We start from the raw sequence: 14138 nt of genomic DNA, 5'->3' as shown, positions 1-14138 counted from the left end.
ACAGCCTCTGTGGGCATTTCTTCCCCGTGTTATTTTATTCGGGAGGCAGGCGGGTGTGTGTGTGCATCTCTAGGGCGTAGACCTAAAAGTGTAGAATCTCTGGGTCACAGTACACCTGTTTCTTTAACTGCGGTCGATGTAGCCAAATGGTTCTCCCGAGTGTCGGTAGACACGTTTACTCCGGCCGATATGACAGTCCCACCGGTGTCCCATGTGGTCAACACCTGTTTTTGTTAGTTATTCACATCCTAGCCGTTCTGAGGGAGGAGGTGTTCCGTGGGTCTGTTTTGCATTTCCCTGACGAGTAACGAGGTGGATCCCCTTGTCGAAGTAGATGGACCATTTGGATGGCTACTTCTGCCCTGTTCAAGCCGCACCTGCCTCTTTCAAACTACTGGCTCTTTTTCTTAGTGATTTGTGAGATATGCTGGATGTAAAACTCTTCGCTCGTAATGTATATTGCGAATAGTGTCTCCCACTTTGCAGACAAACTCGGGGCATACTGCTGCATTCTCTTAGCTTTGTCGTTTTACGAACAGAAGCTCTTCATTGCCAGGTAACCCAACTGGTCAATCTTAGGTATCTTGGAATCCAAATTTAAAACGACTTGGTCCAGCAGAGGGTGTTCTGGTTAGCCGAATGTTCTGGCTAAGTGAGCGCGGTGGTGCAGGATGGCCGGAAGCCCACCACCCTCTACCCGGGCCTCTAGCCTGGACTCAGGATCCAGCCCTGGAGGTTTGCTGGACACGTCTGTGGTCACTCTCTATGCAGGACATTTCCTCCTGCAAGGGAGGGTCCTGCCCACACAGCCTGCCCCTCGTCCTTTGTGTGGAGCTGGCTGTCTGGACTCCGGCCGGTGTCTGGGTCAGAGACCTGTGCTCGGGAGGAGCTGGGAGCGGCCAGGCAGCAGGTGGCTTCCCGAGGGGGTGTTCAGGGCTGGCTCAGGCAGCAGGGGCAGTGGGCAGCTCGGGCTGCAGACACAGGCGGCCCCACCCCTCTCCGTACCGGGACAGGTTAGTGATGCACTGAGCTGACCTCTTTCCTTGGCTCCCTCAGCGCATGTGGGTGCAGCCCCTACCGTGTGGGGACCCAGAGGGGAGTGGCCCCAGGTGGCCTCCAGGAGCCCATTATCTAGTGGGAACACGGGGAGGTACTCAGACAATAACACTATTTAGGGGAGCAATGGGGTGCTGGGACAATGGGGTGCTGAAAATATAGTAAAAATGAGGGCATGATAGGATGGGGGCAGGGGAGGCGTTTTATGTGTACCTTATCCTGCTTTTCCAAGGTTTTCTTTTTTTTTGGAGAACATCAGGGTACACGAAAGCCACTGCAACCAGAGGTGAAGGCAAGAAGGAAATTCGTAAAGTCTGTTTAATCATATAGTACCTGAGCAGTCCTTAGATCCTATAATGCAAAATTAGGAAGGACTCTTTTTTTTTCATTTTAATTTTTACTGAAGGATAGTTGGAGTGCAATATTATATTAGCTTCAGGTGTACAACCTAGTGATCCGACCATTATATGCGTTATGAGATGCTCACTGCCATAAGTGTCGTTACCTTCTGTTACCGAGGAAGGACTCTCAAACCCTCAAAGAAATAGACTCCAAACAAGTGAAAGGAGGTCTGTTTTACTCAGCAGGGGGGAAGCCCAGGCCACAGGGCTTACAAGAAAAGGCTGTGGGTTTAAAATTCAGGTCCGGTCCTGGCCCCATTCACCACTTACAAGCTGTGTGATCTTGACAAGTTAACTAACCTCTCTGAGCCTCAGTTTCTTCATCTATACAATGGTGGTGAAAGTCCCTACTTCAAAGAGTTGTTACGTGTTGCAAATAGCATATTCATGGTAAGCATTCAGAGACTGGTTATGATTAGTCCACTACTAACAATGATTATTTTTACTCTGAGGAGGATGGAAACCAGAAAGCATTTCGATGCATCAATAAATAATGATGCACAGGGTAAGCAAGACGATGGAACGTTTAATATGTGCTCAAGTCATTTGACCAAGGACACAGAGAGTAACCACCAGATGGTCTTAGGAAGTTTCCCCTTGGGGCCACAGTCATCAGACTTCTGAGCCGGATAGACCATTGGTGGACCTGGCCTGACATTTTTAATATGTTTGCATTTAATAAATTTGTTCGATAGCAGGGCTGTCTATAGTTTGAGATGCCGCTAATTCCCTTCGGGGGAAAGCCTTCCTACCGAAGGTTAATTCTTCCGAGCGCCCTGACGGGATGTCAAGGCCTGGGATGTGTCGAGATCAGCCCGCCAGAGACACCGTTTCTTAGAACGCTTGCCCGTGGCATTTGCCATGCAGGATTCTTAAATCCTCCGAGTTGCTCGGCCAGACCCAGAAATCCAAGTTCTAACAGCTCTGCCCAAACATCAGCATTTTTCCCTCTCCCCGCCTCATTCCATATGTCTGGCCCACTCATCTCGTGGCTTAATAAGTCCAAAGCAAACATTTTCGCCAGGTATTTAAAGCCGGCAGATGGCTTTGCATAGGCAAGTAATATGCTATTCATCGGGTTGTAGTTGATGTATATGTGATGGGAATCTCAATCGCCCTCCCAGGGAGTGCAGGGAGGGGAGGAGGGAGATGTTGCAGAGAGCGCGCTGCAGATGAAGTCAGCAGTAGGGAAAGGCTCGTGGCGGCGTGGGCTGTGCGGTGGCCCAGGAAGAGCAGGGGCTTGGAGCCCCATTGGCTCGGATCTGATCCCGGACAAGTCACTTCCCCTGCCCGGGGTTACCGTTTCCCCAGCTGTGGGCTGTAGCAGTAAAAGGAGCAGCGAGGGCCCCCACGGTGCCTAATAGAGTCGGTGTTGGAGAAATCTCATTCCCTCGTCTTTTTCCCACTGAACAATCAGGAAGGGGGGATATTTATCCCCCTGGGAGGAGCGATCTGTACACAGAATAGGCAGACAACGAATGATTGTTATCCTACCCCAAGGTTTGGATCAAGCTACTTTGGTCCAACACTTTCAGCAGATCAGTCAGCAAACACTGTCACCAAAGGTTTTTTTTATTTTTTTTTTATTTTTTCATGTTTATTTTATTTATTTTGAGAGAGAGAGAGAGAGAGAGGATCCCAAGCGGGCTCTGAGCTAACAGCGCAGAGCCCGATGTGGGGCTCGAACTCGCAAACCGTGAGATCATGACCTGAGGCAAAATCAAGAGTCAGACACTTAACGGACTGAGTCACCCAGGCGCCCCTGCCACCAGTGGCTTTGAGTGTTGACTCTGGCTGACAGCGCCTTCCGGGCTTGGCCGGATCTAGATTCTCCAACCACGTCATTGCGAATGTGTTTCCTGCCTCAGCGCCTTTGACGTCACTTTATATTCTCAGGCCGTCTCTTCTTTCCTGCTGGGAAGGACTGCCAGACACTCCGACCTCACATCCTGCATCACAAAGAACCAACTTCGTTCCTATGGTCTCCCCCAAATCCCGGTGTCTTCTAGGCTCTTACCCCACAGCTAAGCGCGCTGGCGAACGGGAAGTGGTGTTCTGATTGGCTGGGCGGAGTCACATGCCCTTCTCAGAGCTTGCTAGGGGAGGGTCAGCTCTATCAGATACACTTGGACATCTGGGGGATGGGTATTTTTTTTTTTTTTTTTTTGCAGAGGAGATGGGGTGCCGCTATCAAAAGAAGGGAGATTGGGGCACCTGGGTGGCTCGGTCGGTTAAGCGTCCGACTTGAGCTCAGGTCATGATCTCGGGGTCCGTGAGTTCGAGCCCCGCGTCGGGCGCTGTGCTGACCGCTGGGAGCCTGGAGCCTGCTTCCGATTCTGTGTCTCCTTCTCTCTCTGCCCCTCCCCCGCTCATGCTCTGTCTCGGTCTCAAAAATAAATAAACATTAAGAAAAAAAATTTTTTAAAAAGAAGGGAGATTAAATGCTGTGCAGACGCATCGCAGAATTTCCCCCGTAAAACATCCGTCATGGGCACTACTGTTACTGGAGGAATGCAGTGCAATGACTCAGACTGGGTGTCATATTCCAGGTCTGCCACTTAGCACTTGTGAGACCTTCAGTAAGTCCTTGACCTCTCTATCCTAAGTTTCCTCGACTGTAACAACAAAAATGGTTATTGACCCTACTTCAGAGTGTCATTGTGAAGGATAAATGAGTTCATACATTAAAAGTGCTCAGAGCAGTGCCCTGAGCACAGGGTAAGAGCTCATCTTCATAATCCATGTGCATGGCAGCCCCTAGGCTTGTGCAGTGCACAACGAATACAACTGTACTCAGCAGTCCTGCTCAATGAAAATACGGACCATTATTTCCCCCATTTTGTGAATGGGAAAATGAAAGCTCAGAGAAGCTAAGTCACTTGCTGAAGGTCGTAGGCTCATAGATAGAAATTTGGGATTGGACCCCGATTCTGCCTGACCATTGGGTGTGCTCTTTAAAATTTTTTTTTCCAACATTTTTATTTATTTTTGGGACAGAGAGAGACAGAGCATGAACGGGGGAGGGGCAGAGAGAGAGGGAGACACAGAATCGGAAACAGGCTCCAGGCTCCGAGCCATCAGCCCAGAGCCTGATGCGGGGCTCGAACTCACGGACCGCGAGATCGTGAGCTGGCTGAAGTCGGACGCTTAACTGACTGCGCCACCCAGGCGCCCCACCATTGGGTGTGCTCTTAACCACCAGGCAATGCTGTGGTAACGATGAATGTCCCACCTCGTGGTGGATGAGAGGCCATATTGGGAGAACGCACTGCCAGCCCTGTCTTTTGGTGAAAAGTGCTCAGAGCAGTGCCTGGCACAGAGTAAGAGTTGGTCATAACCAACGTCCATGACATCCCTTGTCCAGATTCATGCAGTGCTTTGATCTGTCATTTCCTCTTGCCCGGGAGAGCACCAGGCTTCAAGGACCTTCGGGGCTCTCCCACAATCCCTGGAGAGTCAGGACCTCACCAGAACAAAGCTAGGAAGCCCTTAGTTCATGCACAAGGTCAGGAAGCACGTTCTCACCTGTAGCTATAGCGTAGAGAAGACTCCTAGGTCAAGGGGCCAGGGTGGAAATGCCACCCTGCCTGGACGCCCGCCTTTCTGAATTCGAGCAGATTCCGGGGAAGGGTGCCCGATTGAATGACACCGTGTGCAGGAGGAAGAGAAGCTTCCAGTCATGGAAGGCATTGGGTGCTTTGTTCCATATACCTTTAGTACTGTCGTGTTGGTTTTACGAAAAACTAGATTTGGAGGAGAAAAGAAAACATGAACGTGTACGAAAATCAAGTCAGTTGTCTCATTGGGAGCATGTTGGGGACCCAGCCCCAAGACAGGTCTGGAGAGAGATGATTGTCCCCCAAACCCTCTCTGCCCTGCATCTTGGAGGTCTGGCAGGGAACCGCCCCAGAGGGCTTGTCCACGCAGAAGGATGGTGACGCAGAGCCGAAAGGTGTGAGGTGTCCCCTGCCCCCTGGGATCCTCAGTGCTTACACTGGCTACGAGGACAGGAGAGTGGACCCCCATAAGCCTTCCTGAGGGGAGTCCTGGCTGCCCAACTCCCTTCTGCTCTCTGACTGCTCCTCCTGGAGTGCCTCCCGGGAAGGGAGGGCGTTTTCCAAGCAGCGTTGGGCTGTGTCACTCCCCCGAAAGGTCTGATCTCAGCCCCAGCATGACTTGCCACCCGACTTCATAAAAACGTCACTCAAACAGCCCCCATATGGAAATAACGTGCGGTGAGTTATTCTTACGCCGGGTCATCCATAATGGAAAATCAGCCCGAGATGGCCCTGTATTTCTTCCCGCTCCCTAAAGTGTAATAAATTGACATTTTTAAAGCTCGGCATTTAGATGGCTTGTCAGCGGCAGCCCGGAGCCTGCCCGGTGGGGGCCTCGGGCTGGCGGGCGGCTTCTGGTTTTGCCCCTCCAGATCCTACTGGCTTGTGTGCCTCAGGTGGGCCCCCTGCCTCCTCCCTCCCTGGTCTGCCAGGAAGCCTGAAGTTCCTCCCTGCGATGGTGGGAGCCGAGGCCCTGCCTCACCCTGGTGGCAGGAACCTGACATTCTTTCTGTCATTCTCCTTGCCTCCAAAACGGGGTTAAAAACACCCATTTCGGGGCACCCGGCTGGCTCAGTCAGTTACGCGTCCAACCCTTGATTTCGGCTCAGGTCATGATCTCACGGTTTGTGGGATCGAGCCCCGTTTCAGGCTCTGCGCTGACAGTGCGGAGCCTGCTTGGGGTTCTCTCTCTCCCTCTCTCTCTCTCTCTCTGCCCCTCCCCTGCTTGTGCACGCACGCACTCTCTCTCAAAATAAATAAATTAAAAAAAAAAAAAAACAACCTTTCTTAGGCCGTTAAAGGGAATGAAAGGGGCAAACAAGAGTGACAACTGCCATTACTGTTTTAGGGGTTTCTCGCTGCCAGACACGGTGCTAAGCACTCCCAGGGTCTCACTCACTCACTACGCAGGACTCTGTAGTGATACGGCTCTGCCCAGTTTACGGGTGAGGAAACTGAGGCACGAGGTCACGTGACCAAGTGAGAGAGGCCGATCCTCCAGACCTGGCTCTATGCCCAAGCTCTGACCCCCACACGTGGTGGGAGCTGGCACTTCGCAAGCGCCAGTAAGTGTTGGTTTCGTTCCTCGTCCCTCGGGGATGAACGTGTTTATCTCCGGGAGGCTCCTCGGTGCCAGGAGGCTCCGGGGACGATGCGTGTTTCCTCTGTCCCACCGACCACAGGGATTCAATCCCTGAGTTCTGTTCCATTGTCTCTGACTGATCCAGCCCCCGGCCTGGTCCAGGCTGTCGTGACACTGCCCGGGGGGCTCCCATTGGAACACCAAGCCACTGGGTCAACCATTCACTCTGCAACCGAGCTTTCTCTTTCTCTTAATCCGCCCTCCCCGCGCGGTCCAGACTTTCCAGAGAGTTCTTTTCATGAGGGGCAGTGGAGCCCAGCAATGAAGAGCTTGGACTCTGGAGTCGGTCGCACCAGGCTTCTCCGCTGACCGGCTGCGTGACCGCTGGGCAAGGCCTCTCCGCTCTGTGAGCGTCGGTGTCCTCATATATCAGCCAGTCCTAATGGAGGTACCCTGCTCTCAAGAGCTCTTACGGGGCTTTTCTGAAGCAAGACGGAGAAAGCACAGCGCCCTGGAAATGGTCCCCAGACAACGGTAGCAGGTGCAGCTGTTCATGCCAAAACCCATCGGGGCCAAGATGATCCTATCCCAAACCCAGCAGGAGCTAAGAATAACCCCAATAGCCATGCCCGTCTCTGTCCGGGGAGGCTCTGAGGGCCAGGGCACCGTGCTGCCAAAACCCTCAGCCCAGGTCAGGAACTGCTGTCCTTGTCTTTGGAACCACACTGTTCCGTTCCTGACAGTGGCTGTGGCTCGCCTCTTGGCCCCGGGCCACGCAACTTGGCCTGGCAACAGGGCCCTGTGTGATTCCTCCCTCCCTTCCACTGTTAGTTATCTGACGTCATCTCCCAGGACGGCCTACCAGCTCCTGCCCGCCCAGACCTTTTCTTCTTTGCACATACCACGGTGTGTCCTCATCGGCTGCCCTCCTTCCAGTTGTGTCCGCTAAAGCCCATCCTGCCCACAGCAGCCAGGGGTAGATCATGCCGCCCTCCTCCTCTTGCTCCACCAGAGGTTTCCCTACTGACCGAGGTCGGTTCACTAGCTTCACCAGTGTGCCCCTTGCCCCATCTGCTACTTCAGCACCCCGTCCCCCTCCTCCCCGTACAGCTGTCCAGCCACACTGGCTCCCTTTCTGTCCCTCAGCACCGCTTCCGCTTTTGTTCTTGTTCCTGCCTCAGGACCTTTGCACCAGCTACTTCCTCCACTCAGGGCACTCTTCTTCTTAGATATGTACATGGCTGCATCTTTCAGGTCTTAGCTTAAATGCTTCTCCTTAGTGAGGCCTCCGACTCCTGCGAGAACCAGGGCCTGGCCTTGCCCTGCCACCTCCGTGCCTTGCCCAGAGGCCCCTGGAGCCTCCTGCGGGAAGATAAGACGTCTCACCTCCTCTGTCGATGATGCTCTAACAATGCCTCCACATCACACTCCATGCGCCTCAGCTGTCCCACCCAGGGAAACGGGCTGTCCCCCACCGAGCCCACTGCAGGAATACATTGTTCTTGGGGTCTTGGAAAATGGGAGTTTTGTGGATGGTGGCTGCCGGCAGTGGGGTGGGGCTAGAACTAGAGGTGCCAGTGTGAGAAAGCTCAGGGCCTCGATTTCCCCACGTGTATAATGGGATAATAGCCGTGCACACCTCACAGATGAGGATTACGAGGGAAAATGAGAGTAGCACTTGACCTGGAGATGTGCGAATCATTGGTGACCTCCGTTGTCCCCGCCTTCCGTTGCCATTAGCATCATTCTAACATCTGGGCTGAGCTCCGGATATCCTGAGGAAGATATTCTCTGCCCAGTTGGGAAGGAGATAAAAATGATCCCGGACGGGCTCTTGGCCAGTTGTCCTGGGGTGGCCTCCACCTTGGCTCAGCTGTTTTCCTTTTACAGATCAATGGGGCCCCTTCACCTACTCAGTGGCCTCGGGGATCAGAGATCGTATGCATGTCATTTCACGAGGACTCCAGCTTGCTTTTTTGTTCTGTCTTGTGAGCACGCACCTTAATATTATTAACTGTTTTGGAGGGACCGTGGCTTGGCAGTGAGAAAATCTGCGAGTCTGGACAATATCGAGTGGCGTCTTCACTCCTCGCAGCTGTGTGACCTCAGGCAAGGCACTGTCCCTCTCTGAGCCCTGAGTGTTTTCCTCGGGCGATCTCTAAGGGTGTTTTCTGCTCAGAGATTCTAGGGTTCGGAAATCAAGGGGAAACTGACACGTGCAGAATGGACTTAGGGTTTGTGCCCGGATGTGGTTTTCTCCAACAGGGAAAGTCTGTCTTCTGGGGCCATGGGAGATAGTTGTACCTATTTTGATGGCCCCACTTTGCTAAGATAAGAGGCCTACTGCGTGCCGGTGGGTGAACATCAGATGAGACAGAAAAGGGTGAGAAAGAGAAACTTTGTTTAGGTCAGTGACTCTTAACCTTCAAGAACCCAGGAAAAATGCTTACATGGCAAATATGTTGCATACCATTTAGAGGGGGTTTACAATTCTGAAACCTGGTTAAGAAACATCTACTTGGCAAGTTCCCACTGACTTTTGAGCACCTCCTCCAGAAGGCCTTCCCCGGTTTCATCCTGTGTTCCCAGTGTCTCCATGGCTTTCTTCCTGTGCTCCTCAGGGAGGCTGTCCCTGCCTGTCTTCCCCACAGCGGGTGGGAAGGGCCCAGGCTGACTGCTCTCTGCCTGCACTAAGTGGGTGTCAGCAAATATTTGTTGAGCAGAGCTGGGGACCAGCTACTGGCACTGAAGCGGGCTAGCCTGATTTCATGGGACAGTGCCTGTTCAATTTTGAGTATCTCAGAGCCTGGCCATCTCAGATGCAAACACGTTCTCCTCCCCTCATTGTGGGTTGATGAATAGCTGTGAAGACAGACGGGAGGAGAAGATCGTCTGTAAATTATTCCGCCACTTGGGAGGGGCTGGGCTGGGCTGGAGGGGAAGGACATTCAAGGAGGCGGCATCATGAGGCTTTTCCCTTCCCTTCCCTTCCCTTCCCTTCCCTTCCCTTCCCTCCCCTCCCCTCCCCTCCCCTCCCCTCCCCTCCCTTCTCCTCCGTTCCCTTCCCTTCCCCTCCCCTCCCCTTCCCTTCTCATTCCCCTGCCTGGTGCAGCTGGAGCAGAGTGAAGCCAAGTGTGAGGATGCTTTGAAGACCCAGAAGGCGCTGACTGCGGACCTGGAGAGTATGCACAGCGAGCTGGAGAACATGACCCGGAATAAGAGCCTGGTACCTGCCCCTTCCTAGAGTCGCGGGGACCTGGGGCCAGCATAGGGCTCTGGGAACTAGCATGGGACCACTGTGTACTCAGCACTACCAGAGGGGCCGAGGGCACTTACTGCAGACTTGCCGGGTCAACACTCTGAGAGAGCAGGCATCCTATTATGAGCTGAGCACTATAAAGCTATAAGGGCATATGTGAGGATCAACTATGTGTTCATCTCCCCAAAGGTAGTCAAGGAAACTTGTTGTAGACCGACTGTGTGCTCAGCACTGTGGGGATGCATTCATTGTGAGCCTACTGTTTGCTCAGTACCCTGGCTGGGAACAAAACTGTCTGTGGTGTGCCCATAGTGTGCTCACCACGTGAGTGGTCCCAGGCACCTGTTGTAGCCCTACTGTGTGCTCACCATCATAACAGGGGACTTGGGCATTACATTTGGGTTACTGCATATGCATTCTTACACGTGGAGACAAGGGCATCCCTCATGGGCCCTCTTAGGCTCACTCCTCTAAGGTACCCAGCCATCTATTAGGAACCTACTATGTGCTCACCACTGAATGGGGGAAATGAACACATATTATGAATCTAATATATGGGTGAAAATTGGGTGTGCATTTCTAAGTGCCCTGTCTGGGTGTACAAGGTTGACTTAAATTTTTACTCCGCATCTAAAATTCCGAAGTTTAGGTATAGCCACAGATTCATAGGCAAAAGCTTGTCTCCAGATCCCTGTTGGACCCTTTAAGGGGAACTTACCACAAACATTCACACACACACACACACACACACACACACACACACACGAATGTACACACTCACCTACAAAATCGCCGGACACGCACACAAAATAAATGCCCTCATAGGTAAAATATGCATCTAATTTTATCCATCCGCCCAATTATCTATTTACAGAGCACCTGCTGTATGCAGGCCGAGTGCTGGGGATGTCTCTGTGAACAGAACAAAGTCCCGGTTCTCGCGGAGATTACAGGGGTTTGCACTCACACTGTGTCCCAGGCGCATTTAAAATGGACATAACATGTAATCCCGTGTGGGCTTACATGGACACACGTCCGTCCACATAGACACACGCTGCCCTGTTACACATGCACATGCACGCACACACACCCAGAGCTGTCACTGACACCCCCACGGCCAGCCTCTCAGGTAGACGGTCACTCCTCTGATGCACGCACAGGCGAGCCCCCGCACTTTGCTCCTCATCGGGCCCCTGCTGTCGTCCTCCCACCCACCCTTCTACCTCCACACCACCACTGTCTTGCCTCCCGCCAGGTGGATGAGCAGCTATGCCGGCTGCAGTTTGAGAGGGCTGACCTGCTGAAGCGCCTCGATGAGGACCAGGACGACCTGAACGACCTCATGCAGAAGCACAAGGACCTCATTGCTCAGGTAGCGACGGAAAGTGGAGGGAGGCTTGGTGGCCTTGGGCCGGGGAGGCGGGAGATATTGCCAGGGGGATGTGGTTGGGCCCCTCCTCTCTGGTCTGAGGACCTTGGAGGGGTAAATGCCACAAGGATAAATAGGGATTGTGAAATTTTGTGGGGTCCTGATAGAGGAGGATGTCACCCTCAGATGGGCATGCATTATTGGAAGACATCTCCACCAAGAAAAGTTTTGATTTATTTATACACCTATCTACACTTTCACCCACCCGCATGCCCTTTTTATATATCCATCAAAATATTCATCCATCCACCATTCTTCTGCTCATTGGTCCACTCATCCACTTATCCCCAATTTTTATCCACCCGTCTAGCATCCACCCAGCTATTTACCCATCCATCCAGCTACTCACCTATCCATCCCTCCATCCCTCCCTCCCTCCCTCCATCCATCCATCCATCCACCCATCCATCCATCAATCCATCCATCCATCCACCCATCCATCCAGCCACTCACCTATCCATCCCTCCATCCTTCCCTCCCTCCATCTATTCATCCACCCATCCATCCATCCATCCATCCATCATCCACCCATCCGTCCGTCCATCCATCCATCCATCCATCCATCCATCTCTCCACCCACTTACCCATTCATCACCCATCCACCTATCCTCATTTTATCCACCCATCTACCCATCCACCCATCTACCCGCCCATCTGTCCACGCACCCACCCAGCCACTCACCTGTCCCTCTATCCATCCATCCATCCATCCCTCCCTCCACCCACTTACCCATTCATCACCCATCTACCTATCCATTCACCCTTCCATCTATTCATCTACCACTCCATACATCTATTGAGATATCCGTTCATTTATCTAATATTTACTGGGCCCCCATCACGTGTTAGGTACCATGTCAAACGCCATGGATGCCATGTTGGGCAAAAGCACATCCCATTTCTGTGTGCACGTGGCTCCCAGTTTCATGAGCTGGGCAGACGTTCTCACATAATCACCCAGAACAGAGGGAATGTTTGCAAACTGAGCTGACAGTCCGGAGAGGAAATGAGCATGGTTCTGGGACTCCTGACTGAGGTCAGAGGTCAGGGAAGCCTTCCCTGAGGAGGTGGCCCTCAGATGGAGATCCAAATGAGAAACAGGAGTCAGTGAGCTTGAATGGGATAGTGAGGGTGCAGGAAATGTTCCAGGCAGAAGGAACAGCACATGCAAAGGGCTGGGACGGTGCATTTGAGAGCCTGGCAGGAGGCCAGCGAGGGGAGTGTGGTGCAAGATGAGTTTGGCAAGGCCAGCAGAGCAGGGGCTTGGGGGCCGAGATGAGTTTGGATTTTACTCTCTGTGTGATGGGAATCATTGGCAAGTTTTTTCAGGGGCATGAGCAGGAGAGAGAGGATCAGCCAGGATGCCACCCCTGGACGCACTTGTCTTGTCCTACGCTGGATCCCAGAGTCTAGAAAGAGTGCCCGGTGTGGAATCGGGCACCCAGTAAACAGCCGGTGAATGAACGAAGACTGTGGCTGGCTTGTACTGGGGAGGCAGAGTGGACATGGGCGAGGGATGGACCCAGGAGGCAATCAGGAGGCATAGTGGCAGGCTGGGGCACGGCAGAGGCTTGGGGGTGGAGCTGACAGATGAGTGAGGGCATCCCTGGCAGATTTCTGATCTGCATAACGGGGAAGACAGCCCCTCCAGGAGTAATGAGCATCATCCCCACATTGTGCCCCAGAGGGGACCCGTGGTACAGTGCCTACCAGGCTTCAGGTGCATCTTACCAAGATGGGATCCGTGGGAATTTCTGCTAAACAAGGAATAACGGTAACAAAAATAACCACTGATACATTTCACCAACATTAAAACAGCCATCACCAAAATAGCCTATGCCATCTTCTACCTTTGTGAATCACACCTATTTGGGGTCAGAAGGGAAATTTCTTCATTTGATCAGTTACAAAAGCAGTGTACTCCTATGCGCATTATAAATAACTTACATAATACATAACATGCAGGAAATAGAAAGTGAGGGGTCTGCCTTCCCCCTGGAATCCCTCTCTTTGGAGATAATCATGCTTAACAGTTTGGTTCTACTTTTTTTTTTTAAAGATCTTTATAGTCTCCACCGCATTTAATCTCTGAACAAACCCTGCGTGGAGGAGCTAAGCAGAGACTATCAGCCCATTTTATAGATGGGGATACTGAGGTGCAGAGAGGGCAAGGCCAAGTCTAGAATCCCAGTCACTTGACACGCAAGAGTTCTCTTCCCTCAGTATCTGGCCCTCTGTGGCCAGCTGTGGCCAGCCCATTTCTGTCTGGGCTCTCAAGGGTATAGAACAGCATGCCAGCAGTTGACCAAAGCCATCGGCTTATATAACGGGAGTGACTCAGCGGACATTGAGACGAACAATGTCGGAAGGATGTGAGCAGTAACTTTCTGGAACGAGCCATTGTGTCACAGGTTCTGAGAGTCTTAGACATCTGGGGGTGGGGAGAAGGGATTTCCAGCAGTAGTTTCCCTGCAAAGCCTCAAGGTGACTTTTTTTTTTTTTGTCTCACCAGTCTGCTACTGACATTGGGCAGATCCAAGACCTACAGCTGCAGCTGGAGGAAGCCAAGAAGGAGAAACAGAAACTTCAAGAACAAGTATGTGTTCAGAGCCGCCACAGTGCGGAGACGAAAGGAAGGGTTCCCTCTGGGACCTCCCAGTTTGGATCCCGGAAACTGTCACTCACTCATTCATTCATCCATTCACTCAACTTTGGTTGTGCACCAAAGGAGTTGAGAACGATCCCAGCAGACACACACACACGCACACACACACACGCTGACTTTTGCTCATGCCAGTGTGGCATCCAAAGACGCCCTGTGCAGTGAAACTCATCAGCCATTCAGTGCAAGAGT

At 52.4% G+C, this 14138-nt stretch overlaps 1 protein-coding gene across 3 annotated transcripts in view; it reads left to right on the top strand.

The window, feature by feature from the left end:
* The window catches only part of MYO18B (myosin XVIIIB), a 258994-nt gene that overhangs the window by 170236 nt on the left and 74620 nt on the right, over positions 1-14138 (top strand). For all 3 annotated transcript variants that reach the window (XM_086682197.1, XM_086682198.1, XM_086682199.1), the window contains 3 exons: positions 9709-9822; positions 11111-11227; positions 13797-13880. In XM_086682197.1, coding sequence (XP_086538323.1) covers positions 9709-9822; positions 11111-11227; positions 13797-13880 — 315 coding nt within the window. The remainder of the gene's footprint in view (positions 1-9708; positions 9823-11110; positions 11228-13796; positions 13881-14138) is intronic.

This window comes from Puma concolor, chromosome D3, assembly GCF_028749965.1.
Source record: "Puma concolor isolate L17-30 chromosome D3, mPumCon1.1.hap2, whole genome shotgun sequence".
Classification (NCBI taxonomy): Eukaryota; Metazoa; Chordata; class Mammalia; order Carnivora; family Felidae; genus Puma; species Puma concolor.
The sequence above is the reverse complement of the archived record's forward strand: the minus strand, read 5'-3'. Positions and strand labels throughout refer to the sequence as shown.